Raw genomic sequence first — 21,246 nt, 5'->3', positions numbered from 1 at the left:
AGTTTGAAGTTTTCTTGGATGTTATCCAACCCCCTATGGCAAAGAAACTTTACATTCAGTTTAGACACGGCTCGTTACCACTGAGGGCCTTTACACATAGATGGTCTAATGCATCTGACCCCTTAAGCACGTGCCCTGAATGTATTGATATCTGTGAAACAGAGCTGCATGTTATTCTTTTCTGTCCTTTATATACCAAGGCAAGAAGGAAGTGGATCATCCAGCTCTGCAAGTCTAGGGGTCTCAGGGACTATCAGGAGGTGTTTAGAATTCTGAAGTACGACAATACCCAATTGATAGTGTTTGCGATGGCTAAATATCTTCTTTCTATGTGGTTCACCAGGTCCAAAAAAATGCTATCTGCCACATAACTCTCTTGCTTCTAGTATTGTTATTACTGCTATTATAGAAGCTTGTGGTGTAGTGAGAACACTTTGGGCCTTGGATATAGTTCCAACAATATGTTTTTACGTGGAAAATTTTTGTTTTTAATTGTCCGTGTAATTTTTTTACAAAAACTCTAATGTTTTGATGGATTATACTCTATGCAATGTCTATTTAATCATGTTTTATTGTACATAATTATTTATGTCTTTTTATGGTATTTTACCGAAATAAAAGCTTTGACTGACTGACTGAAAAGGCAGGATTAGCAGTGATTGCTTGTCTATTCTCTCTGCTCATCTGTCTACTATATTTTAAACACATTTTGGAAGAAAAGGGTGAAATAATTTTAGATGTAAGGTAGTATCTTCAACAAAAAAAAGCAATTAACTAAACAAAGCTAAATTGCAGATAAAGCTTGCAATGTGGAAAGTGACTGGTTTAAGAAAAGGCAAGTATGCTCTCTAGTCGAGCAGAAAATACAACTTAGGAACAGGGCTGATAAATGGGCATTGTAGGTGCTGACGGCCTCGTGGCTTTAAAACAGGCACCACCAAATTATTATTTTTTATTATAACACGTTTAACATTTTTTTTCAACGGCTGCTAGATTCTTCCAGCCCTGCTGGATTCTCCTAATTGTCTTAACCATTGTGACTAGTGATGGAGATATCCTGATGTAGAAGGTTTAGAGAAGCAGGTAGCAAGAAGCGACACCCAACTTTGAAGTCTCACCTCCAGGAAACATCGACCACTGCATCACGTGTGCTAAGATTGGCTTCAGATGAAAAAGACAAACACCTGCTTTCAACGTATCTGTGCATGCATACCCATGTGAAAGGTCTTACCGACTTGCACAGAACTTGGCTGCCTATTCAGTGTTTGAGATGTATCACCTCAGAGGACCGGAATTTATGCCTGTATTCTATGTGAGCAGTCTCACTACAAATATATTTAATTTATTTCTATTTTTTTATATAGTGCAAGACTCATTCCCGGAGGAGTATCTCAGCGCTTTCCTGTTCAGGCAAGTTAAGACATTGTAAAAACCACCAAGTTTTATAAAATGTTCTTGAAGTTTATAAAATCTGGCAGGTACGAAGATGAAGAGAGAGTTTATTCCAGCGGTATGGGGTTGTATAAGAAAAGATCTTCCCCCAGATCTTGAAGTGAGCATGTGTGGGGTGTGCAAGAGCTCTTTGTTTGAGGACCTTAGCTGTCTGGGGGGCTGGTAGTAACTAAGTCATGAGTACAGATAGAGGGGACGGGCCTTGTAAAGTGCCTTACACGTCAGAGAGCAGAGTTTAAAAACTGCCTGCTTTCTGATGGGCAACCATTGCAGCTTCCTTGACACTGGTGTAGAGGACGACCATGCCAGTAAATTGCAGATCAGCTGTGCGGATGTATTCTGTAATACCTGCAGCTTGGTCAGTAGGATGTCATTCGCTGCTACAAGTAATATGTTCCCTTAGTCCAGGCGGGTGATTATAAGAGCCTGGACGAGGGCCATTAAAAACTTTTTTAAGAGTCTCATTGTGACAAAACAGGTGCCACATGTGGTATTGATTTGATCTTTCATGGGCAGTAATTGATCTATTTTCACTCCAAGATTTTTCCCCACCTGCTTAGGTGCAAGGGCTAGACCATGTTCCGGGGGCCACCAGCTGCAACTCATATCTCGCTGGCTTTGCCAAATAACATGATATCGATCTTCCCACTGTCTAGTTGGAGACAGTTGTTATTCATCCAGACTACGATTTCCCTCATGCAGCCCACAAATTTAGCTTTCACTTTATCTGGGACAGGGCCAAAGGGGATGAGAAGTTGAGTATTATCTGCATATGACATGATCTCCACTACACAATCACACAATTTGAGCTAGAAGCGCTACATAGATATTAAACAGTGTTAGGCTCAGGCATGATCCCTGGGGAACCCCCTTGTCAGTATACATCATTCATGACTTGAAGGGGCTAAGACAGACATTTTGTGTGCAGTTGTCCAGGAAGTCCCTTAGCCAGTGTAGCGCTCTGCCATGGAAACCTGCCTCATGTAATCTGCGAATTAGAACGGAATGTGAGACCGTGTGAAAGGCAGAATAGACAGAAGGAATGAGCGCCCACATTCTGTTTGTATGAGGTTCCCCTCGGCATGGGCATAATGCAAGGATTCAAACCTCTACAGGCGCCTATGCTCTTTCTCACTCATCCTCAGCCATCTCAAGAGCAGAACAGGAGGTCCTTAGTTTTCATTCATCGCATGGAACAGCCTCCCACAACACATTAGACCCTCCTCCTCACTTCTTGAGTTCCACAAGAAGCTGAACACCTGGCTCTCTGAATTACTGAGAGGACACTCGCCTATGCACTTGCTCAAGTGCCTGGACACCCTCGAGGGTGATTAGTGCACTATAAAAATAGACATAACATATTCTAGCAATCACACGTGCATTGCATGAGTGAGTGCTCCAAGCACATCTACAATCACAATAGAGGGCATCCTGCATCTGTCTGAAAGCATATGGCTCCCCCTGCACTCTGAGAACAAACTTTAATGCACCCATTCTTTCAGGGAGCAGTTGTACTCCAAAGCTAACACTCTGTGACCAGCACCCTCTGTATGATATGTTCCACTCAGAAGCACAAGAGGTGACCCCTGCATCCTAGATTAAATATCTAATCTAAACAAATCAAAGGCTAGTGTCTGCATCACGCACATGTGCACAACTGCCTAACAGCGAAATAATCCTGACCTCCTCGCTCAGCATAAATTAGATATAGCCTCACCGGGTATAACTAGATATCGCCTGTTCTTAAATTATCAAACATATCTGGAAATCCTCATGTTAGGATTGTAGGTGAGGTAAGATTTAGGCTTCCCGTTCATTCATATGACACCAATGACGGACGTGCTCTGACATTCACATATTCACAGGCGGGCTCTGCCCGGTCAGTGATGTTAAGTCAGCCACCATCTTCCTCCGCTCGCCAGTTGATAGTAGCTCAATAATGGAAAGACCCAGCACATCAGGTAATATTCACCAAATCACATAATGACCCTGCTCCTCAGATAATAAAACTTTACTCACTAGTAACAGTTGTTCTCCATCGTTGGTACCCTTATATTTAAGGTTATAATTTTCCTCTCTATTGACAAGGGCCACAGAACACACTTTTTAAGATTTCAGAAGTTTGCAGATCTCTTTGAAACTGTTGATAAAAAGTTATCACTTTCCCAGTATGAGGTCTCGAATCATCTGGTAAAAAGATACACCTCTCTTTTAGTAACTTAATTGGATAAACCGCACAAAACACCACCTAGAAAGTGTCAGTTTAGACGCTGATTGACTAATGAGCACTGCTTTGTCAGCCATGAAGCAGTAGCTTGAGATTCGGACTCTATCCGAAAAGACGTACAAAACTCACCCAATTTCAAGTCTTAGACTAAGTCTACAGATGGAGAAAATGGACTAGAAAGGAAAATCGGGAAGATTACTAGATTGATTTAAATAAACAAATCTGGCATCACCATAGATAGGAAACCAAGGGACATCTGGAAAACTGGATGTAGCTCACGGATCCATCTTTCACTAAAGATATATCTTAAAACAATGATCACTAGAAAAACTCTCCACTACGAAAGAAGCTTTAAGGTTTAGCCAAATGCAAACAATGAATACAACTAAATTACACTGTGCACGAAATAAGGATGGAAATTTGCACAGAATTTCAAGAATATCAGGAGGTGGGATCAAATGTGTACTTTGTAGAATATCCGAAATCAGACTGCCAAGTGATCTCAGGTAGTAATAATGTACCTTTACCTGCATCTTAAGACAAGAATTGCCTTAATAGTTGATAGATTATTTAAATCGACAAAATAACTAACTAAAGAAGTTCCTTCCCCAAACTAGTTTACAGTTGGGCATTTCCCTGAATGACTTCAGATATCTGAATGTGAAGTTGTGACACTTTCAGCAGTGCCACGAAAAATTGTTTCCCAAACACCCATGACAAAATAGAGAATGCCTTTATGATGATCTTCTGGCAGTGCTCCACTGACAGGTCCAGTTTTTTGCTTCCCACTTTTTCAGAAGTGCTTTCCTATCAATGGGCCGAGGCCCACTGGTAGCAAAGCAGATCTAAATGAAATCGGGTACCCTCTGCTTCCTTATTGGCTCACTCCAGGCATTTTTGTTATGTTGGCGGGCTGCACTAGGAATGTTTTATCCTCGACCGCTGACTGAAAACATGACTGTCTCTAGGTTCAACCCTATTCATGAGGAACTAAGACTCGTTTAGTACTCAACGTTATTACCAAATGAATGCATCTTACACCACTTTTATTTGAGAAGATACAGTTATTTGGGGAAAAGTTTGGATCAGTGGGACAGAAATATAAATAGTTTGAATTAAAAAAACCTGAGAAAAAAAAGGTTTTTTCCAGCTACCAGGCAGAAAGAATGGCTCAAAATATTTGGAGAGGCAAATAAGGCACCATTCCTGTTTCGAAATTATCGCAGAACATGTGGAAAATCTGAATTGAGATGCTTTGGTTGAATCATACAATTCTGGAAGTCTCTTGTCTCACCAAGACTCAGAATATTTAAGACACAGAGAGCCCTGCGAAAAACTTTAAAAATGTGTTCTGAGATCCGCCAGCCAGTAAGGAATATTTTAACTTAATGAAAATAAGCCAATGCATGAGAATGTTTCCTCTCTTTTTTTGGTGCCCTCATACTAGTTTGTTTACAAGATGATTACATACCAAGGCTGTCCCTTCTTCTTGATGTCGTCAAGTAACCCCACCTCTGCCCTTTACCCCTTGCAAGACAAAGCAAATATGGGAACCAGGCTCAGAAAACCATGTGATCTTTAGCGAGATGTCCAGCTTCATAAATAGATTTATAAAATATCCAGATATTCCATGATGTGCGGAGTTGGAAATATTTAATGAACGGACTGTTCCAAGTGCCCTCTCTGCCTCACGTTCTGGAGGAGGCACTGATGCTGAACACCATTTTCTGAATTTTCTCCTCGTTCTTCAGGATGTTGGCTTTGACCGCACAGATCTTGTCCTGCTGCTCTTTGATCAGCTGCTCTAGATCAGTCAGTTCTATTCGCAGGGGCTCCACAGCGCTGTCTGTGATGCTGCAGACGAAAAGTCATCAATTAATCAGGTGACAAAGACAAACACAACTGACCTATTCAAATCCTACTGCATCCTTAACTGCCATCTTGAAGATAGATCACTACAATGCATAGCATATTACCTATAGCTCCATCAAAGAAGAAGATGCTGAAATCTTTTTAATACCAACTTTGTTCTATGTCCTTAAGGGGTGCGGACTCTCTGGTGTACCACTACCGACTTCATGTCTTTTGTTATATCACCCAAGTAACCGTACTGTTACAATATGAATACACACACTAGATAAGTGGGTAGATGTAAAAACAGATAAAGAAAGATAGGGAGCACTGCTCTGTTAGGACAAAAACACTCACTCACCCAAAGGTGACATGCTTCATCATAGAGCTCCCTCCTCACACCCGGACCGCAAGGCAACCCATTGTGGGCTACAACTCTCCCGAGGGGGAGGAGCAGAGGTGTTTTAGAAAAAGATGAGCACTATTGATGTTAGGAAGTGAGGGGCAGAGTGCAAGTGTAGATGAAAAAAATTATGACTAAAACGATCTCCTGGTGGGCAAAGATAATGTTTTATTCTGGTGCCCCCATTGGATAGGATTTAAAAGCTAAGTGAATAGGGATTATAGATATTACCGTATGTTATACGGTCAACATGTTCTGCCACATGGGACTTAAAAAGCTCAAGGCGTTCCTCAGCACCAAAATATATATGTCACTCTGCTAATGTGAGAAAAATAACATATTAGCCATACTAGATGGCTATTTTTAATCCTATCCAATAGGGGCACCAGAATAAAAGATTATCTTTGCCCACCAGGAGTTAGATTTATTCACATATTTCTTTCATCTACACTTGAACTCTGCCCTCACCCCCTAACATCAATAGTGCTCATCTTTTTCTAAAATACCTCTGCTCCTCCCCCTCTGAAGAGTTGTAGCCCACACTGGGTTCCTTGTGGTCCCGGTGTGAAGAGGGAACCCTATGATGAAGCATGTCACCTTTGGGTGAGTAGGACTCACTATCTTTCTTTCTCCCTTTTCACATCTACCTACGTACATAGTGCGTGTATTTATTTTGTTGCCTAGTCTCATGCATGGTTTTCCCATTATGAATTTAACTTCACACCTGAAACCTCCTCCTCCCATAATTTCCATCCATTTCTTACTATGCTCTATCTCAGCCCTCGCCACAGTTAATTTAGCTATGTGCACACTTGTCACGTATCCTCAACAAACCTCCACATTAGGCACTGCTCCTCCACTAACCTCAACATTAGCCACAACTCTTTCAAGTATGTCCTCATAAGGCACAGCTCCTCCACTAACCTTCACAGCAGCCATATATCTTCCAGGAATGTTCACATGAGGCACCACTAGTATACTAACCTCCATAGCAGTCACACACCTTCTAAGAGCTTCCACATGAGGCAGTGATTTCCAACTATAGCCTTACGTCTACTGCTTCCTGTTTTCCAGTCCTCTTATGCCCTTTCCTTATTTCAGTCATTACTGCAGCCTTTCTCTAGTTTTAGATTTTTTGAGCTCTACAAATCTCAAGGGACACGTTTCATTACTTCTTCCCCTATACTTCAAATACTTTTAATTCCATTCTACTCTAGCGCTCAGTCTTCCCTCTGTTCCACTAAAGCTTCCTATCCTCTTATCTTTCTCTTTATTTCTGTCCCTTCTTTGCTCCTTATCTCTGCTCATGCTTTCAATCTCCGGTATGCTGCCCTCCCATCTCTAGCTTGCGATCTCCTACCTCTGGCCTTCTCCTTACCTGTACCATTCTCTAGCTCCTAACACCCTTAACTCTGCTCTTCTCGAGATCCTATCGACTAATATCTGTCCATCCCTCGATCCCACATTCCCTAGCCTTTCATCTCTTTAACACTCTGCAGTCTTTCAACCCCTCGCCTCTGCCCATATCTTACTTCGGATCTCATATTTTTCTGGCTCCTGGATAATGTACTTTTCTGTTCTTCTTACTGCTATTAACCGTTAATCCACATGCCCCACCAGGTTTCTAGCCTGCCTTACCTCTGTTCCCTGAGAAGAGCTTCTCCATGCAACTTGTTCTCATTGCGCCACGTCTGCAGCTCATTTTGCATGGCGTCCATATCCTCCTGAATGTAGTCCATGATTTTCCCCAGTGGGAGTGCACTGCGGCACAAAGTTTGGATGGAGGTGCGCAATTTCTCAATTTCCTTTGCCACCAGATCTTTCTCTTTCTTCCTTCCAGTTTCTGAGAGGTGCAGCTTCTCATGGCAAGAGAAAAGAAAAAGAGAGATAATTAGGAATGCTGGGAGGAAGAGGGTTGGGCCAATTACTAGTTATGACATGAAACAAAAGCGACAGATTAGTAACCCTTTACAAGTGACCTCATGGCTGCTTAGCTGACACATGGTCAAATGGTTACCATGTCTACGGGATCAGTTCAAGTCTAAACCAGGTTGGCTATTTAGCAAAACTATTTGTTACATGTTTTTCTGAAGAAAATGCGCGAGTAATAAGAGTAATGAAAGTGTTTCCTTCATTAAAAGCACTAGCAAAATTCACTACATTTGGGCTGCCACTGGCAAGCTTCGACATCTCCTCTCTACCCAGGTACCTCATCTCGGCTCCTTGTATCGGACCCGTGCTTAAAGTCAGAAAGAAACCAGTATCAGATCCTGGCTCTCACACAACATCTCTGTGTGACAATGAACTGATCAACATAGCTAAAAGTATGGTGCCAGGAAACATACGCATCTCCGAACAACATGTAAAAATAGCATCAGGATTCACCATCGGTGGGGTGCTTTCTCCAGCACAACTCCAAAGCAGAGCTTCTTGCAGACCATTCCTGGCCCCATTATTGGAGTTACGAATAGCCCATCCTCTACGATTATTTAAAGATCTCAAGCCAGTCAGTCACTGGTTTTCCAGATGACCAATGAAATTAGATTTTGTACGTCCTCAAAATCTATAAGCTGCTGTCCATTTCCCCAGTGAAGACTGATTAATTGCCATAATCATAGCTTGAAATCGAGGCCATAAATGTAATGTTCTCCATAGCCTCACCAGTACAGCTTTGATACTGGAGCCATGTTTTGGCTATTAGGAGAACTGGATTTCTGCCTAAAAGAACCTTCAATTCAATAAAGCACACAGCTTAATCATCCCTGGGTGCTCTGACATTCGGGGATCTGTCAGACACTGTTAGAATTTGCAAGAATTCTGTATTATCTTCAATGGAATTACAGCAATGCTTTCTCCAGCAATTTTACTTGAGAGGAGTCTTGCGCCTGGACTCGGAAGATTTTTTACTAATCCTCTGATCTCATTGGGATCATAGCTAAAATGAACTAGCCATGCAAGACCTGGATCTCTGAACATGAATGTGTGCATTTAGCGTCAACAGTGGTTTTAGCTTCCTGAAGCAGGTGGTAGTTTAGGATGAAGAAACCAGGAATGGATATTAATGCCCTTACCGCTGATTGTGTTAGCTGTATCTACCTGTTTCGGCAGAATATTCTGTAAATGGCAGCCAACCTCTTCTCCAGACCTGTCTGAAGTGTAGTTTATTTCTGTTGTTACCCATTCTGGGTGTAGTTCCTGGTTTTGCAGAGACTACTGTGGCTAAATTTCACTCATGGTAGTAGAAGAGTATCTGGAGTCTAAGTCCTTAATGTACCTGATGGGATGTTTCTTTAATTACCTATCTGGAGGAGTGATACATGGGGTGCTGCTTTGGAGGTGAAGCTCCTAGTTTGTTGTTTTTTATTTCATGGAAGGAATAACAAGTAGTAAAGTGCTCAGTCCTCTCAGTGTCAAACAAGAGTAGATTATCGGCACTATATGTATTCACTACTGTAGGAGAGTAGGGTCTGCTATCCTATGGTCACCCCAAATTTTTGCTTTTTGCTTCACTGGTTTTTGACATATTGAGGCTGTGGGCCTGCCAATCAGACCCCCAGCCTGCTGTTCTCTCTACTAAATTAAAACTATGCACCCTAGGTGCATAACCAATTGGAAGTGGATCACCCTGTCAGCCCCTGTACCAGTGTACACTAGGTACCCAGGGCATTGGTGTACCCAAGGCCTGCCAGGGGCTGCAGCATGTATTATGCCACCCCAGGCTTGGCCTAACAATCTGACACAACTGGCTGATCACTCAGCTGGGGTAAGTTGGTGTAATCACCTCTTACTTAGGTGTAGTATACCTATACCTAACCTTAAATGGGACACCTGGTAACCTCTAAGTCACTCCTATGGCAGGCCTTAACAATCCTGAAGGCAGAGTGCTTGGTTCCATGTGAGATGGTGCTCTGGCATGAGCTGAGCCTGTCTGCAGTGGTCGGAACAACTTCCTTCTACTGTTTCCAGATATCGTCATACCATATACTCTTAAGTGCATTATGAACCTCGCGGTTAAATGCTATCTTTGGTTTGGCTTTATCAAAACATGTCGAGTAAGGTGTCATACGAATTGGAATACTAACCCCTCGCCAATTCTGGCGACGGGGTTAGCATTCCACCCTTCTAGAGGGACACGACATGTACAGTACCTGAAACCCGGGTAAAATCAGACATAGCCTCAGCTCCACAAAATGGATGCTGCCACCACAGACACAAGTCTGCCCTCCTGCTGCTGGGAGTCCTTCCAGCTTGGGAGGTGTGGACAAAGGGTTTCCTGCCAGGGGAGGTGCATGCACCACCCCAGACAGGATTTTGTGTATTGGTCAGGTAGGGCTTGAAAGAAACCAGACATGCCTGTGGCTCACAAGGAGCCTCGGTGCATATGCCAGTTCAAACCGGTCCTGGGGCACACCAGTCCCGGGCCTGGGGCGAGCTGGACAAAGGATTGGGGGTGTAACCACCCCCCTTCCTGGTCCCACCCATAGGGAGGGACCTAGCAGGTAGTCCGGCCCCTAGAATCCGAATAAAGGTAGGAGCTGTGTCCTAAGACTTCAGACATCCTGGAATCAACTTGAAACTAAGAAGAAGACGGGAACTTCGACATTCTGCTGCACAGAAGACTGAAGAAAATCTCCCCTGTGGTCAGGGAGTGACCACCTTGCTAACGCAAGCACCATCCAGCGAATCACCGTCTGCTTTGCCGCCGCCTCCCGCCGGAGCCCGAGCCCAGAGACTGACAAGACCTGGACCTCCAGACCTCTCACCGCCCGATCCACAGTCCCTGCAAAGAGGAGACCCGTGGAGGCACCGAGACACGTGGAGCCAGCCATCTTGGAACGACTACGACAAGCTGACAAGTGCAACAACCGAGGCTCCCTCCAAGTTGTGCTTTGGGTCCTGAGAAGCCCAACCCTCGAGCAGCATCTGCACCAAAGGTGAGCCCTCCAGCATCTCCACGATCTGCGTGGGGCCCTTCTGCATTTTGCCACTCGACGCGCCTAACCGGTTGCTGGCCCGCTGGCTAGTGGCCATCTTGGCGACGAAATCTACGACAAACACCGCTGGTCTGGTTGCTCCAGACTGGCCCTTGCTCCCCTCCAAAGGAGCAATCCCTCTGACCTTGCTGGTCAGAACCAACAGCTGATTTCCGAATCCTCCTGCAATTGCTTTTGCCAAGGCTTGTTTGCTTCGATCAAGTCGCCGACACCGCCGACAGCGAGAGCCTGCGTGGGACAGCTCGTGAGCCGACTCCTGGACGTCGTCGACCTTCAGGGACCACGTGGCTGCGGAGACAAGCTACCCCTCATCACCTGTTTGCACCCGACATCGCCTGGTACCCACCTGGTGCCACGCTGGTCACTGGCTAGTGACTGTGAACACTGTCCCCTCTGCTTACAGGTCTTCAACATCTCCGATCCACTCTTGGATCCACTGCATCTCTTCCCGACCGACCGCCTGCAGCATCTTTGTCCCAGGCTCAACGGAACAGATAGAAGAAACCCGACGCACTTTGAGGCCTATGCACCCGCTTCCTGTGGGTGAGGTAAAGCTGGTACTCCGGTGCCCATGTGTAGTAATACATCTCTAGTGCCTGTGTTCCAAATCTTAAGTTCCTAGGTCATCCGGAAGATTCCTTTTGCAGTAACTTTGTACTTTTTACGCACCCATTGAAACCTATGGGAGCCCGCGTGTGACTATTTGCTCTGCACCCGCCACCCGTGGACCTCCTGGTCACTAACTGACGTTAGCTCCTTGTAGGCCCAGCGATTCTAGAGGCCCTAGGCCTTTTCCCTTTTCTGTTCGTGGTACTTATACCACTATTTTAGTATATGGTTCGAGTGGCCACCAGGGCCTATCCATATAAAGTGCAACTTCTGTGTATTCTGTGATAATCTTGTTTGACGATTTGTGCTCCTGTGCTCATAAAGAGACTAGGGGTTACTTTGAGAAATAAATACATATATATTTTGAATATATATCTGTGTGGTGTCCTTTCATTGGTATAAAAGGGGGTTACTATTGGTAAAACAGCTTGCTTAACACGCATCACGAGTTTAGCCTCAAAGACTGCTTAGCCTACGCTACCACTAGGGCAGCTAGTCCAAAAAGGTTGACTTACAACCACACCATAAGGGTTGCTTGGCATGGTACAAGGTGGTCACTAGAACTAGTGAACAGCATATACCAGGCCAACTTCTCACATTGGTGAGCAGCGGTTGGATTTGAGCTTGCTGTGTTTTACCATTGTAATCTCTTGGTTACCAATTGAAAGATCACATAGGTACCTGTAGGTACATATAAAACAAGATTAAATATACTTAAGTTCTACTGAACTTAGTTGTTGTAGAGCAAAGGGAGTAGCACACCCTGACTACAACTACTAGATAGGTTTAGTAGGTAAACCCAAGTGTAGGTAGATTGCAACACATCCACCCACACTTAAGAGCAATGGCCGGGGCAGAGGGGTCCACTGTACCCATCTCTGTTGAGAGTGACCCCCAGAGGGCACCATCCAGCTTTGCTACCCTTAATCAGAATGAGCTCAGGCATTTGGCAACTCTTAGAGGCCTTAAACAGCCCAAGAACCCAAACTCTGCTGAGCTCAGAGAGCTCTTACAGAATGATGAGAATCAGAGAGCACTCAAGAAAGCTTCCCAGTTAGCCCCCTTAGGGACAGGAACAGGAGGCCCCCCTTCTAAAGATGCCACTGAAGTACCCCTTCCCAATAGTCACCCCTTAGATGGGATGCCTACCACAGAGGATGAGAGTGAAAAGGATACTGACAGTAGTGAGGATGAAGGGAGAACTAGCCCAGTGCCAAGTATTATACTTGGCCCAGCTAAACCAAGGCTATTGGGGACTGACAGTGGGTTCAACCCACTGGATCTCCCCAGTGGACTTAACACAGGGCTTGGAAGGCAAAGGAATCGCTCAGGTGACTCCAATGCTTCCCATGGCTCTAGAGGCTCTCAAGGTCACTCCAGGAGAAGGATGACCACCCCTCAGAGGAGGGAACATGAGGCCAAGATGCAAGAGGCCCAGCTGAGGATCAGGAAGCAGGAGCTAGAAGTAGCCCTGATGGAAGAGAAACTTAGCAAGGCTAGACAGCATAAAGAGAGTGGGTCTATACCCACTGGTGGCAGCATTGTCCCTAAGGACAAAGATAGGGTTTTCGACAATAGAAACCTGTCTAAGGTTGTGCCCCCCTACAAAAGTGGGGATGACATCCACAAGTGGATAACTGCTCTTGAGAGAGCCTGCAAAGTACAGCAGGTTCCTGAAGATCAGTGGGCAGCAATCCTCTGGCTCTCCTTTGAAGGAAGAGGCAGAGACAGACTCCTCACTGTTAGAGAAGAGGATGTCAGAAACTACAGAGTCCTGAAGAGTGTTCTAGTTGATGGGTTAGGCTTAACCACTGAGCAGTACAGGTTAATGTTCAGAGACACCCAAAAGACACAGACTCAGGACTGGTCTGAATACATTGAATGTGCCACTAAGGCTTTGGAGGGTTGGTTGCTGGGAAGTAAGGTATCTGATTTTACAGGATTGTATAATTTGATGATGAGAGAACAGATTTTAAATAACTGTCAAAACCAGCAACTGCATCAACACTTGGTTGACTCTGATCTGACCTCTCCCCAAGAATTGGGAAAGAAGGCAGACAAATGGGTCAGAACCAGGGTTAAGCAAAAGAACCAGAACCAGGGCCAAGGGGGTGATCAGAAGAAAACAGACCAAAAGGGTGGAGATCAGAAACCTAAAGACCAGAAGTCTTCAACAGGGCCCCAAACTACTGCTAAGGAGGGTGGGTCCCAACAGTCCAAGAAGAAGAAAGAAGGTCAGAAGAAACCCTGGTGCAATCATTGTAAAAATACAACTCACTGGACTAGTGATTGCAAAAAGGGTGGAGCCCCCAACACTGTTGCCCCTAAGGCACCTGCTCCCAGTACTACTGTTAGCAGTGTTGGTCCCCAGACAAAGGGTGTAGTGGGAATCACTATGGGAACTGAAGGAGATTCTGACTTAGACAGAACCCTGACACAGGCAGTCTTGATCTGTGATGGGGACATTGATTTGTCCCTGACTGTGAGCCCCAGTAACCTGGGCAAGTACAGACAGACTCCTTTAATTAATGACAAAGTGGCTCAAGCCTACAGGGACACATGTGCCAGTGTCACTATGGTGACACCAGGCTTTGTGGATCCTGGACAGTACATACCAGGTGAGAACTACCTGGTGACCAATGCCAGCAATGCCACTACTTCACACAGTGTGGCAGTTGTTAACTTCTCATGGGGAGGGGTAACTGGCCTCAAAAGGGTTGTGGTTAGTGCAGACCTCCCAGTAGAATGTTTGTTGGGCAATGACCTAGAGAGTTCTCTATGGTCAGAAGTGGAGTACAGGACTCATGCAGAGATGTTAGGTATATCATCACATGTCCTTGCTGTGACCAGGTCACAGGCCAAAAAGTGCCTCACTGAACCACAGGTCTTGGATCCTGGAACAATGGACCAAGCACCTACCAAGAAGAAGAACAGGAGGGTCAAGGCTGTGCCTTCCCCCCTGCCTCAGAGTGATGATCAGCCTTCCCAGGAAGCTGATCTAGAGGACCCTGAAGGAACTGTCCCTGAAGAGCTTGAACCTGATCAGGTTGAGTTTCTGGGGACAGGGGGACCTTCAAGGGCTGACTTGAGGCAGGCTCAGTTATCCTGTCCCTCTCTTGAACCCCTCAGACAGCTGGCTGCTGCTGAGGCTGCTGGGAATGCTCAAGGTACCCATAAAGTGTATTGGGATGAAGGGCTCCTTTATTCAGAGGCTAGAGACCCCAAGCCTGGTGCAACCAGGAGGTTGGTTATACCTCTGCAATTTAGGGGCTTCCTTCTTACCTTGGCCCATGATATTCCTTTAGCAGGACACTTAGGCCAGAACAAGACTTGGGACAGGCTTGTCCCTCACTTTCACTGGCCCCATATGAATGAAGATACAAAGGAGTTTTGTCGCTCCTGTGTTACCTGCCAAGCCAGTGGCAAATCAGGTGGCACAACAAAGGCCCCCCTGATACCACTACCTGTGGTGGGGGTTCCCTTTGAAAGAGTGGGAATAGACATAGTGGGTCCCATGGATCCTCCCACTGCATCTGGGCACAGATTTATACTGGTGGTAGTGGATCATGCCACCAGGTATCCAGAGGCAATTCCCCTTAGGACCACTACAGCTCCTGTTGTGGCCAGGGCCCTGCTGGGAGTATTCTCCAGAGTGGGGTTTCCTAAGGAGGTAGTATCTGACAGAGGTACCAACTTTATGTCAGGATACTTGACAGCTATGTGGAAGGAATGTGGTGTCAACTACAAGTTCACCACCCCTTATCACCCACAATGCAATGGGCTTGTTGAGAGATTCAACAAGACCCTAAAGGGTATGATCAAAGGATTACCTGAAAAGCTCAGGCGAAGATGGGATATCCTTCTACCCTGCCTTCTGTTTGCTTACAGAGAGGTCCCACAAAAAGGAGTTGGCTACAGCCCCTTTGAATTGTTGTTTGGGCACCCTGTGAGAGGCCCACTGTGTTTGGTGAAGGAAGGATGGGAGTTACCTCTCAAAAAGCCTAAGCTAGACATAGTGGACTATGTACTTGGTCTCCGCTCCAGGATGGCTGAGTATATGGAGAAGGCATCTAAAAACCTTGAGGCAAGCCAGGCCTTACAGAAAGCTTGGCATGACCAAAAGGCTGTCTTGGTTGAGTATCAGCCAGGACAGAAGGTATGGGTGTTGGAGCCAGTGGCCCCAGCAGCACTCCAAGACAAATGGTCTGGACCCCATACAATCCTGGAAAAGAAGGGAGAGGTCACCTACTTGGTGGACCTAGGAACTCCCAGGAGTCCCCACAGGGTACTCCATGTTAACAGGCTTAAAGCATATGTTGACAGGGCAGACATGGGCTTGCTCATGGCTACAGATGAGGGACAGGAGGAAGAGAGTGACCCTCTCCCAGACCTGTTGTCTCAGAACCCTGAAGATGGCTCAGTTGAAGGAGTGACCCTTGGAGGCAACCTCACTGCCCATCAGCAGACTGAATGTAGACAGGTTCTACAATCATTTTCACATATGTTTTCCTTGATACCTAGTCAAACTGACTGGTGTACCCATGTTGTGGACACTGGTGACAGTCTGCCTGTAAAGAACAAACTTTACAGACAACCTGACCACGTCAGGGACTGTATAAAGGCTGAGGTACATAAAATGCTGGAATTAGGTGTCATTGAACCCTCAGAGAGCCCCTGGGCTAGCCCAGTGGTTCTGGTCCCCAAACCTCACACCAAAGATGGCAAGAGAGAGATGAGGTTCTGTGTGGACTACAGAGGACTCAATGCTGTCACCAGGACAGATGCACACCCTATTCCAAGGGCAGATGAGCTCATAGACAAACTAGCTTCTGCAAAGTTTTTGAGCACATTTGACTTGACAGCTGGCTATTGGCAAATCAGGTTAGCTGAGGAGTCTAAGGCCAAAACAGCATTCTCAACCCCAGGTGGGCATTATCAGTTTGTGGTGATGCCCTTTGGTCTGAAGAATGCACCTGCCACCTTCCAAAGGCTGGTGAACCAAGTCCTTACTGGGTTGGATGACTTTTGCGCAGCATATCTTGATGACATTGCTGTCTTTAGTTCCACCTGGGAGGATCACCTGATCCACCTGAAGAAGGCTCTTGAGGCTCTGCAAAGGGCAGGCCTCACTATCAAGGCTACTAAGTGCCAGATAGGGCAGAGTAAGGTTGTGTATTTGGGCCACCTTGTAGGTGGGGGCCAAGTTCAACCACTGGAGAGTAAGATACAGTCCATCAAGGATTGGTCCCCTCCAACCACCCAGACTCAAGTTCGAGCTTTCTTGGGCTTGACTGGGTATTACAGGAAGTTTGTTAAGAACTATGGGTCCATTGTGACTCCTCTTAATGATCTGACATCCAAGAAGATGCCCAAAAAGGTTCAGTGGACAGTAAGCTGTCAAAAGGCATTTGATGACCTGAAGGAGGCCATGTGCTCTGCACCTATCCTGAAAAGTCCTGACTACTCCAAAGAGTTTATTGTCCAAACAGATGCTTCTGAGTTGGGTGTGGGAGCTGTGCTGTCACAACTTAATGTAGATGGTCAAGACCAACCCATTGCTTTTATTAGCAGAAGGTTGACCCCCAGAGAGAAGAATTGGTCAGCTATTGAGAGGGAGGCCTTTGCTGTGGTGTGGGCCCTGAAGAAGCTGAGGCCATACTTGTTTGGCACTCACTTCAAGATTCAGACCGACCATAAGCCCCTCTTGTGGCTAAATCAGATGAAGGGTGAAAACCCCAAACTGCTTAGGTGGTCCATTTCCCTACAGGGGATGGACTTTACAGTGGAGCACCGGCCAGGTACTGACCATGGGAATGCAGATGGTCTCTCCAGGTACTTCCACTTAGGACATGAAGACGAGACTGGTCAAGGCTAGTTTAATGTCCCAGCGTTTGGGGGGGGGTTGTGTAGGAGAGTAGGGTCTGCTATCCTATGGTCACCCCAAATTTTTGCTTTTTGCTTCACTGGTTTTTGACATATTGAGGCTGTGGGCCTGCCAATCAGACCCCCAGCCTGCTGTTCTCTCTACTAAATTAAAACTATGCACCCTAGGTGCATAACCAATTGGAAGTGGATCACCCTGTCAGCCCCTGTACCAGTGTACACTAGGTACCCAGGGCATTGGTGTACCCAAGGCCTGCCAGGGGCTGCAGCATGTATTATGCCACCCCAGGCTTGGCCTAACAATCTGACACAACTGGCTGATCACTCAGCTGGGGTAAGTTGGTGTAATCACCTCTTACTTAGGTGTAGTATACCTATACCTAACCTTAAATGGGACACCTGGTAACCTCTAAGTCACTCCTATGGCAGGCCTTAACAATCCTGAAGGCAGAGTGCTTGGTTCCATGTGAGATGGTGCTCTGGCATGAGCTGAGCCTGTCTGCAGTGGTCGGAACAACTTCCTTCTACTGTTTCCAGATATCGTCATACCATATACTCTTAAGTGCATTATGAACCTCGCGGTTAAATGCTATCTTTGGTTTGGCTTTATCAAAACATGTCGAGTAAGGTGTCATACGAATTGGAATACTAACCCCTCGCCAATTCTGGCGACGGGGTTAGCATTCCACCCTTCTAGAGGGACACGACATGTACAGTACCTGAAACCCGGGTAAAATCAGACATAGCCTCAGCTCCACAAAATGGATGCTGCCACCACAGACACAAGTCTGCCCTCCTGCTGCTGGGAGTCCTTCCAGCTTGGGAGGTGTGGACAAAGGGTTTCCTGCCAGGGGAGGTGCATGCACCACCCCAGACAGGATTTTGTGTATTGGTCAGGTAGGGCTTGAAAGAAACCAGACATGCCTGTGGCTCACAAGGAGCCTCGGTGCATATGCCAGTTCAAACCGGTCCTGGGGCACACCAGTCCCGGGCCTGGGGCGAGCTGGACAAAGGATTGGGGGTGTAACCACCCCCCTTCCTGGTCCCACCCATAGGGAGGGACCTAGCAGGTAGTCCGGCCCCTAGAATCCGAATAAAGGTAGGAGCTGTGTCCTAAGACTTCAGACATCCTGGAATCAACTTGAAACTAAGAAGAAGACGGGAACTTCGACATTCTGCTGCACAGAAGACTGAAGAAAATCTCCCCTGTGGTCAGGGAGTGACCACCTTGCTAACGCAAGCACCATCCAGCGAATCACCGTCTGCTTTGCCGCCGCCTCCCGCCGGAGCCCGAGCCCAGAGACTGACAAGACCTGGACCTCCAGACCTCTCACCGCCCGATCCACAGTCCCTGCAAAGAGGAGACCCGTGGAGGCACCGAGACACGTGGAGCCAGCCATCTTGGAACGACTACGACAAGCTGACAAGTGCAACAACCGAGGCTCCCTCCAAGTTGTGCTTTGGGTCCTGAGAAGCCCAACCCTCGAGCAGCATCTGCACCAAAGGTGAGCCCTCCAGCATCTCCACGATCTGCGTGGGGCCCTTCTGCATTTTGCCACTCGACGCGCCTAACCGGTTGCTGGCCCGCTGGCTAGTGGCCATCTTGGCGACGAAATCTACGACAAACACCGCTGGTCTGGTTGCTCCAGACTGGCCCTTGCTCCCCTCCAAAGGAGCAATCCCTCTGACCTTGCTGGTCAGAACCAACAGCTGATTTCCGAATCCTCCTGCAATTGCTTTTGCCAAGGCTTGTTTGCTTCGATCAAGTCGCCGACACCGCCGACAGCGAGAGCCTGCGTGGGACAGCTCGTGAGCCGACTCCTGGACGTCGTCGACCTTCAGGGACCACGTGGCTGCGGAGACAAGCTACCCCTCATCACCTGTTTGCACCCGACATCGCCTGGTACCCACCTGGTGCCACGCTGGTCACTGGCTAGTGACTGTGAACACTGTCCCCTCTGCTTACAGGTCTTCAACATCTCCGATCCACTCTTGGATCCACTGCATCTCTTCCCGACCGACCGCCTGCAGCATCTTTGTCCCAGGCTCAACGGAACAGATAGAAGAAACCCGACGCACTTTGAGGCCTATGCACCCGCTTCCTGTGGGTGAGGTAAAGCTGGTACTCCGGTGCCCATGTGTAGTAATACATCTCTAGTGCCTGTGTTCCAAATCTTAAGTTCCTAGGTCATCCGGAAGATTCCTTTTGCAGTAACTTTGTACTTTTTACGCACCCATTGAAACCTATGGGAGCCCGCGTGTGACTATTTGCTCTGCACCCGCCACCCGTGGACCTCCTGGTCACTAACTGACGTTAGCTCCTTGTAGGCCCAGCGATTCTAGAGGCCCTAGGCCTTTTCCCTTTTCTGTTCGTGGTACTTATACCACTATTTTAGTATATGGTTCGAGTGGCCACCAGGGCCTATCCATATAAAGTGCAACTTCTGTGTATTCTGTGATAATCTTGTTTGACGATTTGTGCTCCTGTGCTCATAAAGAGACTAGGGGTTACTTTGAGAAATAAATACATATATATTTTGAATATATATCTGTGTGGTGTCCTTTCATTGGTATAAAAGGGGGTTACTATTGGTAAAACAGCTTGCTTAACACGCATCACGAGTTTAGCCTCAAAGACTGCTTAGCCTACGCTACCACTAGGGCAGCTAGTCCAAAAAGGTTGACTTACAACCACACCATAAGGGTTGCTTGGCATGGTACAAGGTGGTCACTAGAACTAGTGAACAGCATATACCAGGCCAACTTCTCACAACTACTTTCCGGTAGTTTTGGTTTCCCCTTATGAATGCAGTACTAGAAGTCTCAGGATGCAAAGGAAAAAGTGATCTGGGTGCCAAAACATCCCTCCGCCCCGTTCATTACAAGTTGGACAGATCTGCAGAGAAAGAAAATTGTCACTTACCTGTAACTGCTGTTCTCCAGCAATAATATTGTTCATAGATTTACATGCTTGAATTATTCCCAATCGCCAAGCTGAGAATCCTCTGTAGTTAATGCTTACACATCAGGGTACACATAATTAACATTGAAACAGTCATACATTACTTGCACACACTGTTAGGAGGCTAAAACTCTGGCCAATAAGGTGGAACGATAGAGTTCACCTGTGCTCCAAGGTTCAGCTGTTCAGATTTTCGACCACACATCGAGAGTGCGGGAAAGTTCTTGATAGCTGCAGCCAGTATTCTTTCACCCGAGTATTTGAGCCAGGAAGCCCTCTTCAATATGTTGAAGACACCTTCAAATGCATTTTTTTTTTAAAAGCCTGGAGTTACTGTGGCAAAAAGGTTTGCACCGCCAACCCAAATGCTTTCTGCATTTACTGCCTCCACCATGGGCATAATCCTAAAACAGGTGATTTCTGTCTTACATTTTTTACGAAGACAGTAAAGGACCAGGGAAGACATATAGCTTTATCCTTTTGGAAGTATGTAGCTGCTGTGTTCTGACTTGCTGAAGTTACACTCAATTGGCAAAGCAGGATACAGGTTACAACGAAGTTGTAGGTCAGGCTTCACAGGGGCTTCTATGACCACAGCTTTGCGACTGATGGAAAGCAAAGGGAGAATGAGCATAGTTTGCTAAGCTGGGAAAGAGTTACTCCCCAAAAAAGTGGCAGATCTGTACTGAAATGGACAAATCTGGGTCACCATAATAACCCGGGTTCTTCATTTTAGCAGAGAGAGCAAGTCAGTGAACGAGCAGGGTTGGCATAGGATGAGAGGTTAACAGGAAGCATCCCCAAAAATATAAATGTTATTACTGCTGAGTTGTAGGAAACTGTTATGCATTCAGGTCTCTACCTT

At 46.3% G+C, this 21,246-nt stretch overlaps 1 protein-coding gene across 10 annotated transcripts in view; it reads right to left on the bottom strand.

The window, feature by feature from the left end:
* Positions 1–4,693: 4,693 nt before the first annotated feature.
* IFT54 (intraflagellar transport 54) overlaps positions 4,694–21,246 on the bottom strand; it is a 543,753-nt gene continuing 527,200 nt past the window's right edge. For all 10 annotated transcript variants that reach the window (XM_085645129.1, XM_085645127.1, XM_085645123.1 and 7 more), the window contains 2 exons: positions 7,572–7,789; positions 4,694–5,533 (listed from right to left, as the gene is read on the bottom strand). In XM_085645129.1, coding sequence (XP_085501255.1) covers positions 5,368–5,533; positions 7,572–7,789 — 384 coding nt within the window. In that variant the 3' untranslated portion in view covers positions 4,694–5,367. The remainder of the gene's footprint in view (positions 5,534–7,571; positions 7,790–21,246) is intronic.

Source organism: Triturus cristatus, chromosome 3_1, assembly GCF_964204655.1.
Source record: "Triturus cristatus chromosome 3_1, aTriCri1.1, whole genome shotgun sequence".
In the NCBI taxonomy this organism is placed as follows: Eukaryota; Metazoa; Chordata; class Amphibia; order Caudata; family Salamandridae; genus Triturus; species Triturus cristatus.
This window is presented reverse-complemented; position numbering and strand designations above follow the sequence as displayed.